This window comes from Sitodiplosis mosellana, unplaced genomic scaffold (genome assembly GCF_009176505.1).
Source record: "Sitodiplosis mosellana isolate CC-2019 unplaced genomic scaffold, AAFC_SMos_1.0 Smas_scaffold_6197, whole genome shotgun sequence".
Classification (NCBI taxonomy): domain Eukaryota; kingdom Metazoa; phylum Arthropoda; class Insecta; order Diptera; family Cecidomyiidae; genus Sitodiplosis; species Sitodiplosis mosellana.
Genome location: NW_022601438.1, coordinates 521270 through 546888, shown reverse-complemented (window position 1 = coordinate 546888; position 25619 = coordinate 521270). Strand labels below are relative to the sequence as shown.

General features: G+C 33.9%; 2 protein-coding genes across 51 annotated transcripts in view; both read right to left on the bottom strand.

Moving 5' to 3' along the window:
• Window positions 1–25619, bottom strand: part of LOC129577491 (longitudinals lacking protein, isoforms A/B/D/L-like) — an 89909-nt gene that overhangs the window by 37791 nt on the left and 26499 nt on the right. For 6 of the 50 annotated variants that reach the window (XM_055464652.1, XM_055464648.1, XM_055464653.1 and 3 more), the window contains 2 exons: window positions 946–1209; window positions 28–765 (listed from right to left, as the gene is read on the bottom strand). The exons of 30 other annotated variants lie outside the window; for them this stretch is intronic. In XM_055464652.1, the coding sequence (XP_055320627.1) occupies window positions 28–765; window positions 946–1209 (1002 nt within the window). Of the gene's footprint in view, window positions 1–27; window positions 766–945; window positions 1210–13476; window positions 14914–15032; window positions 15453–15581; window positions 15669–15745; window positions 15902–16289; window positions 17329–17433; window positions 17677–20898; window positions 22635–25619 lie in introns of those variants that run through there. 14 more of the 50 variants (XM_055464673.1, XM_055464677.1, XM_055464675.1 and 11 more) reach the window with 3 other exon arrangements.
• Window positions 8934–12148, bottom strand: LOC129577497 (longitudinals lacking protein, isoforms A/B/D/L-like). Its single transcript, XM_055464706.1, has 2 exons — window positions 11961–12148; window positions 8934–11783 (listed from the first exon to the last, which is right to left on the bottom strand). Exons 1-2 carry the CDS (start codon window positions 12078–12080, stop codon window positions 11421–11423), a joined length of 483 nt encoding a protein of 160 aa, XP_055320681.1. The 5' UTR covers window positions 12081–12148; the 3' UTR covers window positions 8934–11420.

The following is a 25619-nucleotide window of genomic DNA, read 5'->3' as shown; positions in this document are numbered from 1 at the left end:
AAAAAGGAAAAAATTTACTAAACGTACGACAAGCAAAGAGTTCTTCGCCACCATCACCATCGGTTGACTCATTCGCTGAGCCGGATACCATGATCGAACGCACTTCGTTAATCGATCCATTGCTTGTAATGATGGTACCGTTGCTTTGGCTTAGCGATGCACTTTCATTCAACGAAATGTCGAAATTTTTCAATGCTGTCGCTGCCAAAATTGAGTACTTCTCTGCCAAATTTGATGTGTAGGATGATGAATCGTTAACCGATTCTTGTTGCGGATGGTGCTGTTGCAAACGTTTTATTTCACTTTCGGTTGGATAACCGATTTTCGTTCCATCCGGTAGTTCAATATCATCGATGTCGGCATATTTAATGGCTGGACTCAGATCATTGCTGCTGATATTGATGATTTGTGAATTCTTCTGGGATGGAATTGTAATGGTGGATAATTGTTGCAACGGTGCCGTCATGATGGGCGTTATTCCGGATATATCCAAAATATTGGATGTGTTCGCTGAAAGATTGGATGCGTTAGCCGGCAACACAGCTTCCACAATCAACGGTGCGATATCGTCGTTTTTTTTCAATCCAGAGTATTTGATGCGCGGATGCGATGTCTTTGGCACGGTAGCGAATAGCAATTGATACGATTGATTGTTGTTTGTTGCCACAGCAGTCATATTGGATGATGTTAGGATGGCCGATGACAATGTGTGAGATGCTGATGATGATAATGACGACGAGGAGGCAACTGATGAAATTGTTGACACTGTAAAAGGAAACACTGCAATTTTAGCAAAACAGCATTCTTATTCATTTGAGTGTGGTGGAACTGCCATGCCATAGAATAGAAACCGATAAGCCGATCGAAACGGAAACAGAGTCTACTTTTATAGTTAATGGCTAAATCAAAAAAAAATTTCTCCCAATCTTATTAGTTTATTCGTACCATGGGGCAATGCATTGCTTGCAACAACAATATTATTAACTTTGGTCGCGAGATCCATTTCATCCTTTTTCGCCTCCGCTGTCGCCGCTGCTGCTGCTGCTGATGCTGATGCTACTGTTGCGCTTTGGATCGTTCCGATTGGAATCGAAATCGCTGTCGGTGTAATCGTTGTTATAGCAGCTGGTGTGGTGTTCGGTGTCTTCGGTGTGCAAGCCACTGCTCCTACCGATCCCACTGATACTTTTGACTTTTTCTTAACTGAACCTAATTTTAAGCGATTTTTCAATGCGACGAGTGACAGGTCGTATCGAATGATCGTTGACAATGACGACGATGACAAAGACGGGGAAAAAAGAAAAAGAATATCTTAATTAAAATTGAGCTAGATAAAAAATCCAGATCGTGTATCTACTATTTTGAAACAAGACCAACAAAATCACACGAGAAAAAAATGGTTTACATTCAAGAAAAAAAAAACGTTGGAAGCAACTCTAAGTTGTTAGATTTATGAGGGGAAAACTTTATATATGGTCTACAATTGAATCCTTTTTATCCACTGCAATCGGCCGGATTTTAGGACGACGGGAAATAAAATGAACTCATTTTCTCTGTACAAAAGTCGATTCCAGAAAACTGTTCGCCATATTCCTAAAATAACACAATACTTTACTTTGACTCTAATGTTTGACTAGAAATGAAAATCTTATAACAACAACGGCGGAGGCGAATTTGGATTTGATCGAAAAACAAAAGGAAAATCTGCAATCAAATTTATGAGCAACAAAAATTAACGCAAAAAATTAATTAAATGCATAACAATCATTACACAACACATCAAAATAAAACAAAATACTTCATTCTCAATATTTAAATTATGTGATTGTCTGATTAAAAAAAGAGTATAGCGCAAATTGGTTAACTTAACTAAATCATAAACTAAACAAAATGCAAAATATGCGCTCGAAAAAAACAAAACGTTACAATTGTTTTTATTTTTGTTGAGGGAAATGAATGAGATTGGTTGGTTTTTCAGTTGATATTGTATGAGTTTATTGAACGGAATTTCTTATGGTTTCAGTGTGTTTAAATCGTGTTTTTCCTTTTTGTTTTAGGTTTATTGCAGAAATTTTCGGAACAAGTCGTTCGAATATCCGTACGGTAGGTAGCTTGAAACGTATTCCCCCGAAAATGGATCTATCAAATGGAGAATCAAAGTGCGATCCGTGCAAATGACAAAATCGATTCGGAATGAATTGTTTACCTAAAAATACAAAAGAGAAGAGTTTTTATTAGTTACAGAACAGTTTGGTTATTGTTTTCTCTTGTCTTGCATTCAATATCCACCGAAAACAGAATGCGTGTGTGTTGGAAACGTTGCCATTTTATTTTTATTTTTTTTTTCAATTGAATTCTTTATTGTATGTGCTAATAAAACAACAATTAGATGCTAAACAAAAATAACTGCAACATTTGAAGCATTTGTTTTTAAATTGATGGAATTTTCATAAATTGTTCTTCGATACTCAATGATGTGTCGGACTTGTCGTCACATGCGTAGATGTAGTATTCCACTTGATTTAGCAATTCGTTAGTTGCTGAAATATCGTATATGTAGTTCACTCAATACATCACGTGAAATTCTAATATTCGGTTAGCCGAAGTATGATTCCATTTGCGGCGCCTATATACATAGCGTATGTATGAGATATGGCTACTACGATAAAGTTCAACGCTATATTTAACGCGCGGCGTCGCAAACGAAATCATACTTCAGCTAACCGAATATTGGGATTTCACGTGATATATCGAGTGAACTGCATATACAATGTTTCGGCAACTAACGATTTGCTACATCCACGCGAGTGACGACAAATCCGATGCTTCTTTGAGTATCGCAATTTTTTCATTTCGCCAATTTCGGTTTGGGAACAAAAAATCGAAAAAAGAGTGTGCCCGAAAACGAAAGAATGCGCCCTAATTCTAAAAAAAATCAGTATATATTACTAACTAAAATGCAAGAAAAAAAATGACTAAATGAGCACGGAATGTTCTTTACGCATGTGATCGTTAAGCAAAATTTGTGATAGATAGCCATGCAAGCATAATGGGCATTTGAATTGCGGCGAAAAATGTAAGCTAGGCATTTATTGCATCGAAATCGATGGGCCGTTGTCATTCGTTGCAACTTTTGCCGACGATGTAATGGTTGAAATTGTCAGTTGCGACGAATTCACTAATGAATACACAGCTGCAACATTTTTCGATGTTTTTTTTCAAGTGGTTTGGCCGACCATTTTGTTTGACATTCAAATGATTTCAAATGATTTTAAATTTGACGCGGTTTTTGGAAAATCAGTGTCAAACGCTTCATGATGTAATTGCTTTGTAATAGCTGCATCGTCTCCAATCGGTTGATCTGCGAAGAAAATATTTAGATATGCACAGGGGTCATCAACATTAAAATTGAAAACCAAACTGCGATACATGGTTTCAATTAAATTACGATTTGTCTATGTTTCACTGTAAGGCATACAATGTCTTACTTATTTACATGCTAACATAAATCGATCGGCGATGGCCTGTAATAGTGTATTGGATCAGGAAAGGAATTTGTGAAAAGCACCTTCACCCAAACTGTTTTTTTTTTATTTCCGCGCTACTGTTTTGTATTCAGCCCCAAACAATTTGGTCTTAAGCGAGAAGTTTTTTTTAGGCAATATATAAAATAAATACTCTTCTTTTATGAAATATATAACCCCATCATAATTTGTTGCTATTATTGTCAATTCAACGTGTATTTTATCAATATAAATGAATTTTTCTCTTTTTTTGTTTACCCACTGATTTCTTTCAAATTCCTTGAGCAATAACAAAACCATATGGTTTCTTCGTAACGATCGAATTTATTGGAAAGTTTCCTAATTTCCTATTTGACTAAAAACTTAAGTATGAAATTCGGGGTTTCATTTCTTTCTTGATTGTTTTTTTTTTGTTTCTCGTTAAAAAATGTCATCGCTCAATTCAGTGAAATGTTCACTCCTTGCGCACGATTTGATCTTGGATCGATCGGGTGTAAAATGATGAACTTTTTTTATGTGACGCGATACCAAAAATCGATAAGCGAACCGTTTGTTGCATGCATAGCACTTGTATGCCTTAGATATATTTTGGCCGGACTGATTTGAACGGCATGCATGTCGCAAATGTCGGTGCAACGAATATTTCAGTTGATATCTGTGCAAATTGAATATGGTTAGAAGGGAAGAAAAAAAGAGAAGGAAAATAAAATCGATAGTAAAAAATGTGGCCGTTTTGTATTATTGTTTGTTTTGGTTTCAAATGCTTAAATTTGAGTGTTTGCGATTGGAAACAGTGCTTACGTTCGTTTGCAATGCTCGCATTGATATTTATTCGCGTTTGATTGTGGATCTGATTGTGCGATCGTTTCTTCGTCTTCATCGGATTCATCGTCGTGAATCAAATATGCCCAAGACGGTACATCTAAAACGATACATTTCATAAAAGAAAAATCATTGCTTTGCTCATATTTTCAAATTGATTTGCATCGATCATCTCTAATCATAAGTATTACATTTTGTTTTTAAAATGGGGGGGAAAACTGCTGAACTTGCGAAAATGACTACGAATTTGTGTGCGTATGTTTTTACAAGGGAATAAAATTTCACATAGTTTGGCATTTGAATTTATTTTCATGCTTTTATATATGCGTATACGATATATATAAATAATCAATTTCGTTTCGCTTGTGTTTTTGTGCTTCGATCGTTTGTCAATTGGAAAATTTGCTTACTTTCTTGTTGCATTACGCGGTTCTAATGGCTTGTGTTTCGGGTTTAAATACATTTTTTGTCGCTCTTTTTCTCATTGATGGTAACGCTTAGTGCTAAATGTATAGCACATTTGTGTTTGTCGATATTTCTTTGAAATTGCACAGAATTGCCATCAGTATTCGAGATTTCTTGAAGAATTGGCGGTAACACATTGTTGGTTTTTTCTGATTTTATCTCTCGAATTCATATATATGTACGATTTCATAGCAAATGTGATTGTAAATAATAACAAACGTTATTTCTTTAAATATTCGGACTAATAAATTAGAAACTAAAATCATCTTAAAGCCGAATGGCTCAAATTTTTTAATGAAATAAATTCTTGTATTTTTTTTTTCATAGTAAACTCTTTGCAATGACTAACTTCAGATGATTTCAACTATGACCCCAGTCAATAACAAAAACCGCCGTCGAAATAAATAAAATATGTATCTAATCTTAGATAAAGCCTTTACGCGAGAAAAACAAATTCAAAATGATCTGCACTTGATAAACTCAACGGTTGGGTTGATCCACCACATTCGAGAACGATGGACTTTTCGCCACCGAATGAATTGAATACAACTTGACACATGCCAAGAAAAGAGAAGAAGATGGAAAATCATGTGCAGTCAAATGATGTAAAACTACTCAACATTCTCTAATGTTTAACTGTATTGACGAAACCGTCGAGAATAAAATAAAATAACAATATGACCATTTCTTTGTATTTGTAAATAAATTCGATAGTTTTTTTTTTTTTTGATTTTCGAATCAACTAAAGCTCAGCTTAGGTAAATAAATGTGCATACGTGCTTGTGCATTTATCGTTTAAAATTGAATAAAATTATGCTGAACCGTTTCAGCTGCTCTATCGTGTGCGACTAAGCTGCTTGTTAACTAAATATATGTACAATGTGTGCTCCATTTTCATAGATTTTGTTATTGTTGTTTTCTCTTAAAATTGTCTAAAATTCATTTAAATAAAATCCATTGCGTTGTGTGTACAATGAAAATCGCCGTTATGTTATTTTCTTTGGAAATATGCCGACAAGTGGCTCGACTGCATTTTCGCAGCTTTATTCACAGTTCGATTTCTTTATATTGACCGAAAGAAAAACATATTATAACTTATCCAACTATTGAATAAATCTATCGTTTTAAGTTAAAACTTTTAACCCTTGGAAGTTCACACCTTGTAAATATAGTATGTGTATGTAAATATTTGTTGTATAGCGGTGGTGCTTTAGAGGATCATCGAAATACCTTCATCGTTTACATTTATTGATTAGCAAGTGATTGATGCATCTAACTGTTATTTTAGAGCATGAATGGGCTATTTGTTTTTTTTTTGGTTTTCGTTCATATTTTCAATGGTTATTTTATTTGCCGATCAACGGCGAACGAAGCTCTGTTTTTATCACAATTTCTTGGCATCTTTTATTTTCTTGAAATGTTAATGCAAAAAAATTGAATCTAGATCATAAATAAAATAATTCACACATTTTTCACTGAACAATATCAACATCTTTTGATGTCGAATGCTTGTTTGTTGTTTATTGCGAAATGTGTGCATGCATTTTGATTTATCTGTGTGTTAGAAGCATCACATCAAAAAAAATTGTATAATGTATTTGGATTTGGGCCAGTTTTGGCCACTTCCAAAAAAAAAAACTGACATAAAAATTGGGCATTTTGCCTTTGAATCGTACATTCGATTCTCGTGAAATAAGTTCAATTCAAATTGAATAGATCGATTTAAAGGCGATGCAAGCGATCATTGTTGTTATGGTTGTTTTGTGTATGTGCGCGCATTTATCGGATTGATTGATTTGGATCAATTTTTCCAAACAAATCATCGATGTTGATGCGTTCGCATGTGTAGCACAAGGTTGTGTTTGTGTTTTGACTTTTTACGACAGATTGGACACTCGAATTTTGGTTCAACGCCACATTCGAATCGAATATGTCGATTCAAACTGTGCGGTCGTGCATACGAATTGCCACATTGTTTGCACATAAAAATGTTATTATTTGATGCTGATGTTGCTGTAGCTGCAGCGGTATTTGGAGGTTTACGGGGAGATGTGCGCTCGGTTTGTGTCTCTAGATCAGTTTTGAGAAGTAATAGATTCGGCGGTGATTTGGTTGTTATTACGGGTTCCGATAATTCTTTCAAACATGTTGCCGGTGTAAGCAAACGCAAGTCGCACGGTTGATCGTATCCGATGACTGCCAATAAAACCGAACGAAAGAGAAAAACAAAGAAAAAAAACATAGTAGGATAACATTTGAAAATAAGGTAAAACAAAAAGAAAAACAAACGAAACTCTTTCGCTCTGATTTTTTCTATGGATTTTGATTTGTGTTTGAGGTGGAGTGTGGAAAACTCAATAATAGGAATACAGCAAACAAACAAATCATCGTCGTTCGAACGTCAAATTGAATTGAATGAAACTAAAAACAAATTTGGATGAAAATTAGTAAGGAAAAGCGAAACACAGGACACAAAAATGAACGAGTTGATTTTTACAAAAATGCCACATTAACATGTGAATTGGACTGAACTGTTTTTTTTTTATCGAACATGAATGCAGTTCGTATGATCAATATGTGCGACAAGTGCGATGATTCATGAATGGTTATTTGAGAGTAAAAAGAATTAGAATCGAGACAGATAAACAAACAAACAAAAAATTACGATTTGTTGAAGCTTACATATTTATGGCTGCTTGATCGAATTGCATGTAAGTGCACATGAAGAGATGATGAAGACAAACGTGTGTATTTACGTCATTTGATTTTTGACAGATAAATGGCAACAAATGTGTGTGATATTTGATGATGCTCACTAATGATTGATTGACACACAAACACACTACAAAAATAACAACAGCTACATAATACACCATCGGACTGAAGCAAACGTCTAAAGCATAGCTCTTTCTTATTTCTTCTTTCTTGTTGTATGGCACAATGTTTTTGAATTCGGCAATATCATCATTCATATTTTGAAAACGATATTTTGAAAAGAACACACTTGAAGCGTTTGCAATGGGTGCAGTGAATATGATGACATTTGATGCTTTCATGAACGTGTAGTAGTGTCTCTCGATCATATTTTCAATTGTAATTTTTTTTTTTTCATTATTTCTTGATTTACTTTTGTTTTATTCTCCATTTGAATGGTAACTGGGCAAAACTAGATATGAACGAAACACACTGGACTGATGAATATTTTTTTCTCGTACGACAACACACAAACACACAGATAAAAAATAAATAAATCACTTAACAGAAACGGATTAGTTGATATTGTACGATTGAAATCTTGAACGATATTAAAACGCATTTAAAGAAAACTACCGTTCAAGTGGCAATAGCAACGAAAACATGAGTTGATTGATCAAGAGGACAAATAATGCAAAATCTGATTTTGTGTTTCCGGATTAGAGTATATATGTTTCTTTTACTTGGAAATTATTTCTATTTTTTTCATTCTCATAAGAAATTGAATCAAATTAATTTACAACGAATTAAACTTAAAATAGTTTAGCGTCAGTTAACATCGACAGAAGGTTCCAGTCAGAATAAACACAACAGTTGCTATACACACACGAAAATTTTTGCAGCGACCGACAGATTGGTAGTGTGAGAAACTGATACATTCTGATTCACTCGATTAGAGAACGTTGTCGGAGAGACCATTGTGTGCCATGAACTGAGTACCATCGCCAGTGTATGTCACCTAAAAAGAAAAAAGAAATCAAATTAGAATTGGAGAAAAATGTGTTTGTTGGAAATCGTAATCCATGTAGTGTTGGAAGCTGCAATGAAGTTCAACAAAAATTCGAAAGAAAAACATCTTTTTCCTTTTTTTTTCTTTAATCAAATATAATTGTGTATATATTGAAACGAAAAAAAAAACATATATTATTAGGAATGAAAAGAAGAAGATAGTTTTTTTAGTGTGATTTTCTTACATGCTAATTGTCTTTTATCTATCATATAACCAAAATTTTAACCATGGCAAAAACTATTCAAGCCACTTTGCTTGAAGTCTGATCCTTCGTAAGCCTTGTTGTGTTTGGTTCTGAAACATGGTGACTCAAATGTGTTGCATCCATGTATTAAAATCTTTTTGTTAATTGATTGCAATCTTTTTTTCTTTTCAATTTCAGAAAAGCTTTTGTTCTTCATTTTATATCACTTAAAAATTCTTTTTGTAGGGAATTAAGACTGTTTTTAATTACTTTTTTTTTTTTGTTTAGATTCAAAGTATGTTTTTGTTCCTTTTCCGTCACCGAGTTGAAGAGTTAAATTTTAGTATTCAAAATTAAGCTTAAAGTGAATTTTATGTCAAATTTGTTCATCGATTATTTTTATGTATATTTCTAATATTTATACTGAGAATGAAAAAAAAGAGTTCTGTAAATTCCTATAATTTGTTTTAATTCATTTTCAATGAACAACATTTGAACCATTTTTTTTTATTTCTCTCCATGCCTATTCAAAAATGTGTGCCGAAATGTGTCTGTGTTTTTAATTGGTATGGCCTCTATGCTTCTACTAAATTCAATATCCTGCTTTTCCGATTCCAAAAAATGATCGGTGAAACAATAATAAAACGGATTCCAAGACCCAATATCAATTATATAGTATAGTTTGAGTATATTTGCAGATTGTACGCACATTTTTCTCTTTCTCACTTTATCTCGATCGTATAGCACGATTTTCATGTGTGTTAGATGTATGCTATCATTCCAAAAATCCTATCACCTCATGTTCATTTTCGAATTCACCTTGCATCTATCCCTCTGTTTTTTTTTTTTCTTTCATTCTTTCTTCGGGTAACTTCTTCTGTTCGGTTCAATGATTTTTTAAATCACAAATTCGATAATCGATAAAATAAACGTGTAAAAATCCATTTGCAATTTAACAACTTGCGAGTTAGAGTTTTAAAACTTAAATAAAAAATAAAAATGGGATTTTCATCATCAAAAAGTATACATAATTTTGTTTAAATTTCCTTAAAAATGATACCATTCATAGAAACTATCTTGGTTTTAGGTAAATAAAATGTATAGAATTAATTATTTATTGTTTTCATATACTTTTTTAAACAAAACAAAATACATGAAATTCCGTTAATTTCACACAGAAAAAAAAAAACAAACAAACAAACTATTAAATTCATAATTGGACTACTATTGACATTGATTAGTTTTGTTTGGAATGCCACTTGTTGTGTATATTGATTTGTCTTTTGCATTTCTTTTTTCTTCTTTTTGCTTGTCCATATTCTACAAGATAAAACGTGGAATGGCCACATGAAATTCGTATGCATATCACAAACATCCAAATATGGCGCTCGAGAAAACTCTTCTGCAATTTTTTTTTACGTAGACTTTTGCGATCTGACTCGATTCATGAATACAAGTTTTTTTAAACAAAAAACAAGCAAAATATGTGAACATTATATTGCGAGGACCTGTTGCGTGAGTAGGAAAGGGGCGAGAGAGAGGTTTTATGGTGTTATAAATTATCTAGATAACGATTTGAAAAAATATTTTGCATGTGATGTGATTTGAGGTAGTTCGATTACGTTACGGCTAAAGTATTTAGTTTGAGCTGCATTTTGCATTTTCTCATTTGAGTGAATGAGTGTTTCTTCATTATTCATCTATAGTTTATAAAGGACGGTAACCTTGCAATTTGTTTATAGTGCACATCTATTATTATATCATTTACACTAATTGTTTTTTTTTTTTCTTTTTCTTCTAACATTCAAAAACACATTTTTTTTATGAAAAAAAGAAAATCCTCTTGATTTGTATTTCAAATACCCGTGTTTAATGTTTCGTTTTCGCATCAACAATGTTGAGTTTATGTTCATATAAATTTACTCTCTGTTCTCTGTACAAATACTCGCATGGCATAAAGATAATATGTTATTGCTTGAATCAGATAAACACGACTCAACACACTCTAACTGAACCCCCAAGCAAAACATACTATTTTCTTCGTCTTTAAATGTGTAAAAAAACAACAACAAAACAAATGGGACGGTACAAAAATACCGATTTTTTTGTTTTCACTTGTAAATATGACACCCGTATCATTTTCCTTGTTGACTGTTATTGGTCCTTTTTTGCGCACGCGTGCGTGCGTACGTTTTGTCGCTTCTTTTCTGTCTTGCTTATGGACTATAAATATTTTGAACTAATTCCTCACCTAACAATTATTATGTGCAGATTTTCATTCAATTTTGCTTTTCTCAACACTAGAAATGTAGTAACATCTAGAATAAATTCATGGAAAATGTGTATAAAATAACACAAATACTGTATATTAATATAAAAGAATTATAATTCGGATTTTTTTTTTTTGGAATGCGATCAATAATAAAGAATGTACCGGTTGAGGATTGTTTTTTTTGTTAGAGATAAGTGATATCTGTCGGTTTCGTTTCTTTTCTCATTTCAAAAATGAGCTAATTGATTGATAAAAAAACATAGTCTAATATCATTCTAATTGAACAAAAAAAAAAAAAAAATAAACGGCTGATACTTTGCTGAACTATGAGTAAATAGAAAAATAAATTGAAGTTTTCTCAATATTAAATTTGACGCGATTCAATTGTGTCTATTCTTTGTCGGAAGCTGTATAGCTATCGGAAGAATTCTCTTCCTCGCGCTTAATACCAGTTGCAGCAGCCGCAGTGGCAGCCACAACAGCAGCGGCAGCTGCTTTTAACATGGCCGCGTTGTTTTTATGCATCCGTTCCATGTGCCGGCCGATGTGCATCTTCTGTTTGGCACGGTAAACACAGAATGGACACTGGAATTGCGGATCTTTGCCGCATTCCCATTTCTGATGGTTTCGCAACGATGATTTCAATTTATAGACGCGTCCGCAATCGGGGGCCGGACACATGTAACCACCGCCGGCTTGTTCATTTCCACTACCGGAAGATGTATTCGCACTACTATTGCGATCATGAGTGGACTGCAGAAATCAAGATATGAAAATTAAAACATTTTTAGTTTTCCGAAGTTAATATGTTTTTTCAACACCAAATTGATGGAATCAAACTCATATCGAATTTTGCACAGTTCACAAATTTTTAATCACACAAAAAAATCGTTTCTGTTCGCGATGTTTACTTTGTAGAAATTTACTTACGGGCGATAGCAATTTGATTGATTTCTTGTCGTCGAGTACAGATGCGATGGGATTCACCGTTAGATCGGTTGGAAATAGCAATGGATGGATTCCTTCTCGCAATTGCGTTACTAATGGCATTGCAATGTGTGAACTCCACTGATCCCATGGTAGGCCAGCGATACGCGTTATGCTCAAATCTTCGGGTACTACAATATATGGAAGAAGAATTTTGGAAAATTTTCGATTTTAATCTAAATGGAAATTATCTGGGGTGGGTGGTTGGTTGGTGAAGGTGATATTGTTTGACAAACGGCAATGGACAAACAATTAACAAAAAAAAAAACTAAACAGAAAATTGCCTAACACTTAAGGTCGCATCGAAACAAAAAACAATAACTGTCTGACTTATTCTATGTTCGGTTTTGTTTATAATCCTAATTGCTTTTGGTTGAATTTATGTTTTTTTTTTTTTTGCTTAAAGTTTAAGGATGAGATGAAGTGTTTATTTTTGTTTGTTCAAATATTTTCGATCCGGCCATGCGACCATCGGTTTGTTGCATCGAATCGAACATATTTCACATGGGTGCTAGTGTGATGAACATGACTCTAATTTAACGAGATTGAGAAATTTGGAAAAGGCTTCTTTGATTTGATGTGAGAAGAGAGAAAGTATGTGTATCAGTGTGAAAATGTTATTGAATCAATGAGTACTTGTGTGAATTAAGAAGAGTTTTTTTTTAGAATCTAATTGAGTTTTTACTTGTCTGGTTTAATCAGATTAACTAAAAATTTACTTGAAAATCGACCGTCACCAAAGACAGAACAGGTTTCGATTTGTGGGTAAAAATAATGTGGAAAAAACGTGTGATTTTGTGTGGAGTGACCTTTTTTTGTGGTGGTGGTGTTTTTTTACAATATGCAAAGAAAATACAGGCGCAGATGGAGAGAAACAATAAAATAAAATTTCGTAATAAAAAAAGGCACGAAATCATAAGAAATTAGTTTTTCTATTAGAAATGAACATATAAAATTTTCAAAATAAATTCCAAACAACTTCTCACTCACACTCGCTTTTTATTTGCAATTTTATGCGTTTTGGTTTCAATGTTTCTTTTGTCTTAGGTCAAAATAAACAACGCAAGTCAACAACAACAAAAACAACAACAACAACAAAATAATTATAAAAAATAAATATATGGATAACATTACTAAAATAATAGCAAAATAATTCAAAATATACGCCGACACGAAAAACAATTAAACACATACAACAAAGAGACATCAATTGATCAATTGCAAGACAAATCTTTACTCTGATATTCACTCGACGAACGTGATTCTCGAAACGGCACTCCGTTCAATTGATCATTGCGGTCAATGGTATCCAAGTGATTTCGTGATTGCAATCATCGCTTCAATATCTCTGGGTCTCAGCACACCTAAAATGAAAACAAAGTTATATTAGTGATGTGATTTTTTTACAAGTGGTTCGCCCCACCACAAATCGTTTTCCACAGCCAATGAAAAGAAACACAAACAATTTTTTTTTCATTTTAATCATTCTTTTTCTTTTTTCATTCAATTTACAGACCATATACTAATTACTTGAATGGCAAATTTCCTTTAAAACGCTTAAAATTTTGGTTTTGTTGCTCTCTCCGACATTTTCGTGGTGGTTCGAATGATTTAAGTGATACAGCATTGTATGAGCTACCATGCCATTCATAAGATTTTGCTCGACATTCGGTGCAATGCTTTATTTGGCACTTGAGTCGTTCGGAACAGCACGTAAAAGTCTTTGTGAGTGTGGTTGTTCGCTTCAAAATCTCTGTCTGTTTTTATCAGCATGTTTTTGTTTCACGTTAAACTCTCTGTATTTAGCACATCATTCTTGTGCTTGTTGCGTCTAATTTAAACGTTTCTAAATTAAATTGGGTATTTCACATACAATGCGAAAAAAATGAAAATTTACAATTCAAGCACATCTTAATCTAAAGAAAAATAAATTGTACGAAAAGTCTAACTCAGGCCAATTCGGATTGAAAAAAAAAACGTTATAGAAGCGTTTGTTTTGCAACATAAAATCAGAACAGGTCTGTCTGGAAGTTGAACATCGTGTAATCAAGAACAACAACAAAAAACTAGCAAACGTTGAACTTGGGTGGACACGAATGACGCGATTTGAAGTGATCTTAAACCTATCCAATTAATTGCTAAATAGAATCTCTTATGATTTAAACGAATTCCTAAAAGTTGCAAAGGATTTTTGTTTGTTGCTTTTTTGTGTGGGCGATGGGAATTCGGGATTGAATATCCCCTCTAAATTTCCACTTACGTTAGTTTTCTAAATTATTCTTCTTTGTAATCTTTTGTTTTGTTTATTTACAACTACTACTATTATCTAAATAAAGGGTTTCTTCCTTTTTTTTCACTTTTCGCCATGTAAATGGATCAAACTGGCTGTAAATATAGATAACAGAATAACAGAAGTTCCGAAATGAAAAGGAGAATAACGAAAAATTTCAAATGAAAGTTAAGCATACGTTGAAAAATTATGTGACGTGAAAATGTACGTGAAAATCGTTGCTTTAAAATTGAAAGAGCTGAATGTGTCGATTTGATCCAAAATTCAAACAATTTTGTGTTTTTGTTTTTCTCTTGTTGTCCTTTTGCTGCTGTTGCCTTTTTGTTTTGCTTGAAAACCCAATTCCCAAAATCCCAATCGCACTGAATTGATACCACAAATCTCGTCCATCCAAACTTAATTCGTCTCCAATATGAATTTATTGGTTTTTTTTGCGCCGTGACTCCAGCTGCGGCATTTCTGGGTGATGTTTGCGCACATGAACTCCCAAATTGCCACGTTGCTTGGCCTTGTATTGACAGTATGGACATTCGTACGATGGCGCCTTACCGCCACATTCAACGTTCTCGTGTCGTCGTAATGTAGACTTCCATCGGTACATTTTACCTATAAACGGACAATAGATTATTATATTGAACTTAATAACTTTCAATGTTAATGGAATGATATGTTATTGGTGCTATCACGACAACAACATATCGAAAAATGAGCAACTATAAATTTACCACAGTGACGGCACCCAAACGGTTTATCGATTTGTGAACTGTTCTCCTCGCTACAATTCATCGAGGAATCGCTTAATGGATATTCAATCTTAAATGTACATGAATTGCTGCCTTCGCTAAACGTTATTTCATCACCGCCGACCACATTTTCGGCGGCAATTATCGAAAAATTTTCAGTCGATTCGTTTGACATGTTTGTGGTGGTGTCTTGAGTGAATGTGATATTTTCCTCTTTATCAATGATTGCCGTCATCATTTGACTGTTATCGAAGGTTATCTCCTCGAAATCGGCCAATTCCGAAATTTCCATGTAATCTTCAACTTCTTCCGTGAACGAGCTAATCGACTTTGAGGCCAACGATTGATTCAACGACTTGCGACGCTTTGCTTCGAGCACAGGATCGTAAATAGTATGCACTCCTAAATAAAATTCAATGAAAGAAACAGAAATGTTTCGATTTAGTTTTGAGTTTCGTGTACCCTAACGAAATAAAACGGTAGTTGCAAAATGCATTTGAAAGAAAAAGGAAATGAATGACAAATATATACTTGTTGGGATGATCAGTTCACTTTCTTTCTCAGTGTCGGATGCAACATTTTGTTGGCGATTGCGAACGGCTGTCACCGTGATCCCTTCTGAAAATTCCAAAGAAATTATTAGGTTTATTCTAAACATGGACACAAATTCATCAATGATCATTTATTTCAATTACCTGCACCGGCTTTCTTCAGCATTGTTTCTAATCCGTTGGCTTTCTTTGAGTTGTAGGTTTTGGTTTTGGCAACGGCCGTCAGAACGTAGCTATTTGCTCTGCGCGATACTACAATATCATCGTTTTCCAACAATCCAGATTGTTTCAATGATTTATCTGTTCGGGAATTTATGGAAAAAAGGGCAAATTTCCAAAAAAAAAAAGAAAGAAGGAATAGAGAAAAGAAAAATGGCATTCATTAACATTCGAGTCATATGTGATCGGTTTGAACGAAATTTGTGAAAGTAAACGAAACGAATCAAGAAAAATGGAAATAAATTTAAGGATATCTATGTTTTGGCAAATGTTTACATCAAATAAGGCGAAGAATAGGTTAATAGAGTGCATTAAATGTACGAAATTCTTTTGTTCGAATTTAATTTTAGAAATACTTCTATGCGCAAATATTCGCAGATATTTGCTCTAAAAACGAATTAAACTATTGTATATCATATACATCATAATCATCACCAGAATAAAAGAACACGATCTGAATAAAAACAACGGGTTTTTGATTGGTTTTCCATAACATCTGTATTAGACATCATTATTTTATTATGTATTGTCGTCACATTCGCTCCATCCATTTCAAGCATTTTCATCATAAATATAATCCAAATTTGTTTGATTTTTGTAGAATTTTTTTTCCTGTTTTTACATTCTAAGAGAAACAATATTTGCATGAATCTAGTATATGATGTGTGCGATTGATGATCGAAATCCGAAAATGGTCAACGAGATAGTGTTCTTGTGTGAGTATTTGAATGGGTGAGTGGGTGTCTCTCTGTGTGTTTAAAAAAAAAAACATGTCAAAAACGGTTTTCCGCTGAGCTTTCAGATAAAAGAGTACGATCAATTTACTAAAATGAGAAGACACAACGCAATTATTCATGATTTTTTTTTATTCGATCGGATATGTTCAATATGACCAACGAAAATGATAAGAAACCAACATAACGAAAATGTAAAAAATGACATTTGAAATAGAAAATCAGAATTATCTTACGATCATAGCGCTTCATTTGGTGTACACTTTGTCTTTAGAAAAAACCACTATAAATGACTTTTTTTTTCAGTTTAAAAACATTATATATAGCACAGGATTTGTTTGTTCAACTAATTTACACTGGTTTTTAGTCAAATTTCAAAAGCACCACCGTCCGGTAATAACACTTTAGTGGCAACATCTTTGATGCCATGTCGCGTAAGCATATGGCCACTCATTTGATTATGTCGTTTAAATCGTAAACTGCACACTGGACATGGATATTTTGGCTCTTGGCCACACTCAAGCCGATAATGGCGCCGCATATTTTTGCGTTGCGAATAGTCTTTGCCACATCTCGGGCACTTATACCGTTGTGATTGGCCATTTGATTGCTTTGGCATCATGTGTAATGGTCGCTTTTTCATACTCGACTTTTTTTCAACCACTGTCGATGGCATCACAATAGAATCCATTTGAACTAGAGTATCATTTGTGTCGGGTAATTTAAACTCTTTTTGTTTGCTCTCTTGTCGTTGTTCGTACATCGGTGGTTGAGCTGCGGACGGGAAAGATAATTCACATTGAATAAACTCTGCGATTTAGTAAACGGTTTGAAATTGGTTTTTTTTTTATCTCTTGTGATTGTGTTGGTTTTCTTTACCACGAACGTAGTTTGTTGGAGATAGAATTTCGACAACCTCGATCCGAGGTCTTCTAGCTAGCTCACTATCATTGTCACATAAAATAATGCTGCCATCGTTCTGTACAACCATACTTTGAATGCGTGGTTGCCAATTTGAATTTTGCACATTTGTTATTTCTTGTTCGCACCTACTTGCATCGGCCACATCATCGTCTTTCTGCCGCTGCAGCTCTGCTTGTACTTCCTCATGTTGATATCCATCTGGAATAGAAAAAATATCCATCAAATTAGATTCGACCGTTGGTCTTTTGTTGTTATTGTTCTTCTGATCAATCAAATCGGAAGCGAGAAGTTACAAAACTCTGAATATACACAAAGCAAATGGTTCAAACTATATATTGTATACAATGAAAAACAGTTATTTTTTTTTACATTCATTCCGTTTACGGATATTTTCTTTTATTTTAATTTGTGTGACTTTTTTCTTTGTCTTTTGTTGCCAAAAATCAACTTTTTATATTTCAATAGAAAAAAAACACAATTAACAAAACAAAAGCATAAGCAAAAATAGTTTACTCATAGGAAGCCGTACAGAAAATGTCTCTCGTGAAACCGCTCGAGTTTCACTCAATGATTGAATGATGCTGATCATGAATGTGCAGTTTGAGTTTATCTCGTCTCGTGAACGTTTCATCACAATAAATGCAATCGAATTTCTTAACAATTGGAATGGATAACAATCGGTCGGAATCGGACGTGCATTCGAGGCGCATATGGTGTTGCAATGATGACAGTGAATCGTATGATTGGCCGCATTTATTCAGACATGAGTAAACGTTTGTGGCTTCTGCTGTTGGCGATGGTGTTGGAATCGATGGTAACGTTAGTGGACTGCTTTGCTTACACGCTGGTGTTAAATTCACTGTACAGTTATCAATCAGAAAATCCAGCATCAATCGTTTCTGAATAGCAACTGAATTAAGAATGCCCGCCACTGACATTTTTCCATTTCGAAAAAGAAAAAAAAAAGAAAATATACGACAATCGATTATTGTGCACTGTGTAAAAACTTGAACAAAAAAATAAACTCAAAATGAACAAAATAACAATTAAAAGCAAACAATTATCAATCTGTTTGTTTGGGCAAAACAATAACAAAAAAGTGTCGAATGTCAGTAATTGACAAAAGAGAATTATAGGAGTTAAAATTTTTTTTAACCTAAGCTTAGAAAAAAGAGAATCAAGGTTAGGAATACAAGAAAATGTGAATTAATTTTGAATTATTTACATGGATTAGATTGGCTTGGATTTGGCTGATTTTTTTGATTCGTTTGTTCTTGAGATTCCGTCAGTTGATCGTGTATCAGTTTCGTTTCCAAACTGCATTTTATTGAATACTTTGAAACAATTTGTTTTGAAAAAATTCTTTAGATTAGATTAGATTTTCCTATCTCTGCCTTAATGATATGAGTATTCACTTTCTCTCTTCTGATGATTGGTGAAATCTTGATCTAGAGCCAGTAAATTCCGCCTCTAGTACGGATGAACTTGTTTGAAATGTGACAGTAGCGACTCTTTGAATCGACAACTGAACCCACACAAATGGCATTTGAATGGATACGTGACAGTTTTTTTATCAATACGACCGAACCGCTGATACGATACAATTTCCTTAGGTCTTGTTGCTATCACCATCGCCGCTGATGCCGTTGCAATAGTCGTTGGTTCAATTTGCACTTTTGTTATTGTCACTGATTCCACTTGATCATTTTCGTTCTCATTTTCGGCCAATTTATGATATTCATCGGGCTCACTGGTTATAATATTGAAATGCTGTGTAACTGGTCCTTGTTGGGGTTTATTCTCTGGCGTCGCATCGATCGCTGATTCAATTATTATCGTATTGTATTCAATAATTTCTGAAATAAAATATAGCAGTGAAAAAAAAGAATGTTGAACTTGAATGAAGAATCATCACTGAATTTGAGATAGGACTTAGAAAAATCTATAAATCAAACGATCATTTACACGTGGCGGAAAACTCATATTAAAATATTGCTCGTAAATTTGTTTGTCCTGTTTTATTCTTCAATGTTTTTTGTTCGTTTCAGTTTTTCAATTGTTAGAACAGATCATTTTCACTTTTCAATCCGATAAAATATCGTAGTGCTTGACTATTGGATTTTGAATCCTTTCTAAAATATAAATAACATCTATCTACGTTTGCAACATGTCTAAATATGGGGTAATGCATATTTAAAGTGACTATAATACAAATTTTGTTCTTTCTCTCTCTCTCTCTCTCTCTCTCTCTCTCTCTCTCTCTCTCTCTCTATTCAACTATAGCCATTAGGTGTGCAAGCATTGTGATTGTTTGGCTTGAGTTTAATGAATTCGTGTTCGAAAGAAAATATGTATGATGATATTAAGCGTCTGGTGTTGCACTGCAGTCTTTCAGTCTTGTTTCAGCCGGTCCAGGGGGGAGGGAGGGGTCGAAGCGTCATAGTTTATTCGCATTTTAAATTGCGATGGATCAACATCAGTAGTTATAAATAGCTTTTCATGCAGACACCAGATTCCGTATGACGTTTCAAGTGTGTGCTCTGTGAGAATCCTTTGCCGCACATGTGACACCAAAAATTCTTCCGTCCGCCGCATTCATAGCTACATTGATGACAGGGCGCACCGTGAGAAATGAACAATGACAACATTGGATAAAAATGAAATGACATTAATAAACAACAACAACAGATAATGCAATTTTGTCCGATAAAATCTATGCAAACATTATTAGCAATACACAATTGCACAATTGACAAATGGGATCGATTTGAATTTCGTTCAAACTCAGAAATACGAACGAATCACATATTTTCATATTGACAATTGTGCTTCAATTTGCAATACACTTTTGTGTTGGATTTTTCATTGGGAATGAGTGAGTGAGAGAGATTTTGAAAACACACACCGTATATGACGCTGCAGCGAACTGGCTTCTTTGTATGTTTTTCCACAGTAATTGCGTGGACACTCGTATCGTCCGTTGGCATTCATGAGTAAATCCTTTTGGATTGATGTGTGTGCATTTAGCCACCAATTGCGACGTCGATGTATGGGCATCGATTCCAATTTCAATTGATCAATTTCACCGTTGTGGGCCTTTTGATCGTGTGACAAACGCAGATCATTCACACCTGAAACACAATATAACACATAAATTGTACCACTTTGGTTGACACGTATCATAATTGTTGGTCCATGCGGGGGGAAATTCAGAGGATTATAATTATTGTTAATATTTTGCGCTTTTTCTTCTTCTGCCTCATCTTGTTTTTTGGATTTAAATTTACATCAATTTTTTCGGTCCATGAACTTGATGTGAAGAAATCATAAAAAAAGAAAAAAAAACGATCAAAATAAAAACAACAACATGAACAAACAAATCAACAACGGAAAACGATAATGAAAAAGACGTGCATCGGCTTTTCTTTCAGTAACCAATTTTTTTTATTTTGGCTTAATGCTTTTATTCGTGTTTTGGTTTTAGCAAGTTATAATATATTTTAAAAAGAGAGAGAGAGAAAAAAGATTGGAATTATTAGTAAAGGTATCAAAAATTATTTATCATCTAAAGAAAAATCTCAATATCATATCGCTTGTTCGTGACAAACTATTTAAGCGTTTGTCGTCGTGTGGCATTGGCGTACGCCGCTCGAAATTCGTGTAACTTCACTTAAAAAAAAAAAAGAAATGAATGCGATCTTAAAATTGAGTAATAGTCGCAAAAATGTTTGACTCTTTTTTGTATATGTGTGTGTGTTGTTGTTGTTTGTAGCATTACTTATGCAAAAAAATTATGAAAACTTATTAAATAAAGAAAATGGCAATGGTAAAATTAAATTACGTGAATTTGTATAATGAAAAAAAAAAACATTGTGTAAACTGGTTAAATATTCTCGTAAAATGGTTTGAGAGATTTTGTTCAAGTTCTTTGCGTTATTCGACCAATTGATACGCGTTTTTGATATACGAAATTTTGATTTGTTATTTTTTGTCTCGTTCTTATGCGCTTTATTCTGAATCTGAACTGCAAACATGAACTATGGTTTACAAACGTTTCGACAAATACCGCAAACGATGATGAAAAAAAAACGTTATTTTTCAGTGGTGTTCTATTTTGATAGCGTAAAATACCGCAGAAAAAAACGAGAAAAAACGAAAGAAACGTTTGTTCGGCGTTTTTTTAACGGCTCTGTAAAAAAAATGTTCTTAGGAAACACTGAAAAAATAACGCGTTTTTAAACCCTAATGGCGTTTTTAAACTAATGAAATAAATACATCAATTAGAGAAAAATGCAATGTATGATTAAATCAAAGAGTTGAAAAGAATATATAGTAAGCAAAAGAAAAAAAAATACAAAATGAAATTGGAATAGCAAAAGAAAATGTTCGAATTATATATGCAAATGCATTTCCAAACGTTAGTTGGTCTGGATGTTAAAAAGGGGAATATGTTCAATTTTGCAAATGCTTGGAATTTTTTCTGCTTATTTTGCCTTGTTTTGGTTTTGCTCAATTTTTTGATTGGTTTCGCTTTAGTTTGTTGTCCGTTTCTATTCAATACTTGATGGGATTCATTTGGCGTAATGTTGAGAATAGATCCGGATTGACGGCGAAATTGACTTTTTTCTGAATTTCCTCGAGTAATTTGAGATCAGGCATGGCTAGCAATTCAGATGGTTCACGTTTCATCATAATTGCGTCGACGGAAAAATCTTTCGTAAAATTGGCGGCAAATTCAGCGGCTGCAGCCATTGCGGCTGCATTCATTACAAGATTCTCATTGGTAACACCAGACGATGTTGATGCCACCGCCGAATCGGAGTCTTCGTCATTTGTCGATGCTGCATGTGCTGCTGCTGCTGCTGCCAAATCCGACTTTCCTCGGCTTGCAACCTTGATGCCAGTATTTTCCTTCGTTATCATATCACCGTGTCGCGAATTCAAGTGTCGCACCAAATGGTACTTTCGCCGGAATTTCGACGGACAAAATTCACATTCGAATCGTGGCGGAATACCGATGCATTCATCGCGCATGTGACGCTGCAAATGGCGTTTACGCAAATAATTTTTGCCACAAACCATGCAAAAGAAGCGTTCACCACTCGCATTATTACCGGCCGCATCCAAATAGACCGTTGGCGTGCATGTTACATTCTCTGTATGGTTGTTTTTTTTTTTGTGTCGTAGTTTATTCAGGGTCATTTTTTTTGTTTTCATTTGTTTGCAAGTGTCGCGAACATAAATGTCAGGATTTTTTGTTATTTGCAACGAGCACCAAGGACATTTCACGTATGTTGTCGATTTGTGTGTGTGTATGTGTGTGTGTGGGTGGGTGGATGTGGTCAAGTGTTAGTTGGGTGAAACAATAGAAAGAAAAAGAAAGAAAAGAAAAACATAAAATGATGAAATGAAAACAAGATTAAACACAAAAATGAAAATTAAAACAAAAAAATTAATTTGAGAAGACAAATTTTGATTGATAGAAATGCACTTAGATATTAATTGGAAACTAATTAGGGCTCAATGATAAATCAAATGTAAGATGAAGAGGACGAAGAAAAAAAATCAAAGGAAATCAAATTTACGCAAAATAAATAAATATGTAAGAAGGACTCTCGTTACATAACAAAATCATTTAGCTAAAAACAAGCGAACAAAAGAAAAACATTTCTACGTAAACAATATTACATCGATGGACTACGTAATGTTACAGAAAAAAACACAAATTATCGTGCAAAGGTCCGATCTTAACTCATGATCGAGTGAGAAATATTTTTATTTTCATTCATCTCAGAGAGCAACGCTTTGGTTTTCTGCTTTTTTGGGATTACCTAAAGTCGCTGTTTGTCGAACGGAATGTGCGTTGCATTGGTTATTTTATGCTTTCGTCTTAGATGAATTTTCAAATCGTAAAACCATGTGCATGAAAATGGGCAATAAGTGCAAGTAAATTGTCGTCGTTTATTTTTGGCCGCGGACCCCTTCGCCGTCGCCGCTTTCAAATGTGATGAAAATTGTATGGTACGGCTTTGTATCGCTTGACCGCTACGGATCTGTATGCGTTCCATAGTGTTTGAATTGGAAAACTTAATGTTTCTCCGGCAGCCAATAAAATGGTCGAATAATTGATTCGATGGCACCGCCTACGGATTTTCAATTGAAATCGTTTCATTGGCATATGATCGTAATGACGATGAGAAATTGATTGTTGTAGTCCAATTACTATGATTGTCGTCGTATATTGATTTCTAAGTCTTCATATTGGTCACCATCGCATCTAGAATGTGTAATAAATTGCAGTCGATTTTGCATTCATTCGCTCTTCTCTTATAAGCTACAGAAAGAAAAATAATTTTGCATAATTTCTTAGTACAGATTGGTGTGATTCCATGGTGACAGAAACTTGTTGCGTTCTGAATTGATTTTTTCTTCTTCAAATCATGCAATGCGGAGGCCATCTTTCGATTGATTTTCCATGAATAACGATTTAAAGATTACGAATGGAGGATGAAACCAAAGAACCAACAAAGTAATTTAGTGAGAATTGATTCATTTTGGATATGTATGTAAATGATATTTAATAGACACAGACAGGACAAATAGATCAGAATAATAGACGGTAAAAATTAACATTCAAACCTTCCCAAGTAAGATTGATCACCTTTTTCAAGTTGAATCAAACCAGATCATTTTTTCATCATTTTTCAGCATCAGATCGTATCATTTTTTATTTTCTATACAAGTCATGTTCAACATTTGATGTGGTGATTGTTTGTTTGTTGTTGTTTTTGTTTTAGGACGAATGTGAATCGATGAAATGAGAATGAGTGAGATTTTAACGTTTTAGTTCGATTACGATTGACATGATAAAGACAGATGCTTTGATCGCATATGCTGCATAAATGTTCGTTTCTGTTTGTAGCTCAGTTCGCAGATGTGACACAAAAAAATGAGACCGCATTCTTTAATGTGCGTTTTGAGATATCGTACTTGAGTGTATTTGACACTTTTGCACAGCGGGCATCCAAAACGCTGCTCACCGTTCGTCAATTGAATGCTGGTTTGTTTCGCCAATTGCTCAGTTTCCATGGACAACAGATCAATGGGTTTTATGTCCAAATGTCGTGAAGTGATGACTACAAAATGAAAAATATATGCAGATTGCAATTAACCTATTCAAAATTGACGATTTCTAACAACGTTGTATTTTTTTCGGTATATTTTTGTTGTGATTCTGTGTACCACATTTTAAGACCAAATAAATCAATTTACATTAAACTCTTACTCATAAGCGATGATAAAGATTGCGTAAGTTTCGGAAAGGTTTGGAAAATGTGAAACATTGTTTAATAACAGATTTAAATTGGCTGACTAAGTGAAACGAAATTTCGACGCCAATACAACAATATTTTCTTTTTTCTTTCATTTCAAAATGTATTTATGGTTGACACGCTTAGTTCTTCCGTGATTGGAACTATTCTGACCGCTATTCAATTTATCTGGGCGTAGAAGACGAACTAAACTCATTGTCTGTGGCCATTCTTTGTTTTCTGCCTCAAGAAATGTTCCAAGCTGGGGAAAAAATCGGCGCAACACAAAAACAAAGGCCAAATAAATTTATTTGCAGGATCGGTATGGCTGTTGTCACTCTTTGTTTGTGCATTGTAATTCTTACAAACTAGAAATCAAAGACGTTTATTTTTCATGTTTTAATATAAATTGGCAACAATGCCCCATGTTTTATTCATTGAAAAAGACTCGGGTTGTGGCTTTCAGCATTTTAATTTTTAACGAAATATTCATCCAAAAATTATAATTAGCATTAGGGTGAATGGGTACTTCTCTGTCTACGATTTTCATCAAGTGATTTACAATTCGGTGACTATATTTTTAACTTTTTTCATGCCCATTTATACGAATAAATTTTTTTTAAATCTATTTGTATTCATTTAGCAATTGGTACTCACACAAAAACGTGGGTAAATCGTATTTTCTATATCGTAAACCATCCAAATTGTAACATAGTTCTAATTGTAACATAGTCTCAAAATAAACCACTTTTCTAAAAAAATACAATTAAGTCATATATTCATATCGGAAGATTTTTTCGTGTTCTTCTCAAATATAATATAAAAAACAAC

Bases quoted from the DNA above. Each gene is read 5' to 3' on its own strand.
- LOC129577497 (XM_055464706.1), bottom strand. From the start codon at position 12,080: ATGCCATTAGTAACGCAATTGCGAGAAGGAATCCATCCATTGCTATTT. The intron at 11,784-11,960 runs GTAAGTAAATTT...TGATTTCTGCAG, and splicing joins CAATCAAATTGCTATCGCCC to TCCACTCATGATCGCAATAG.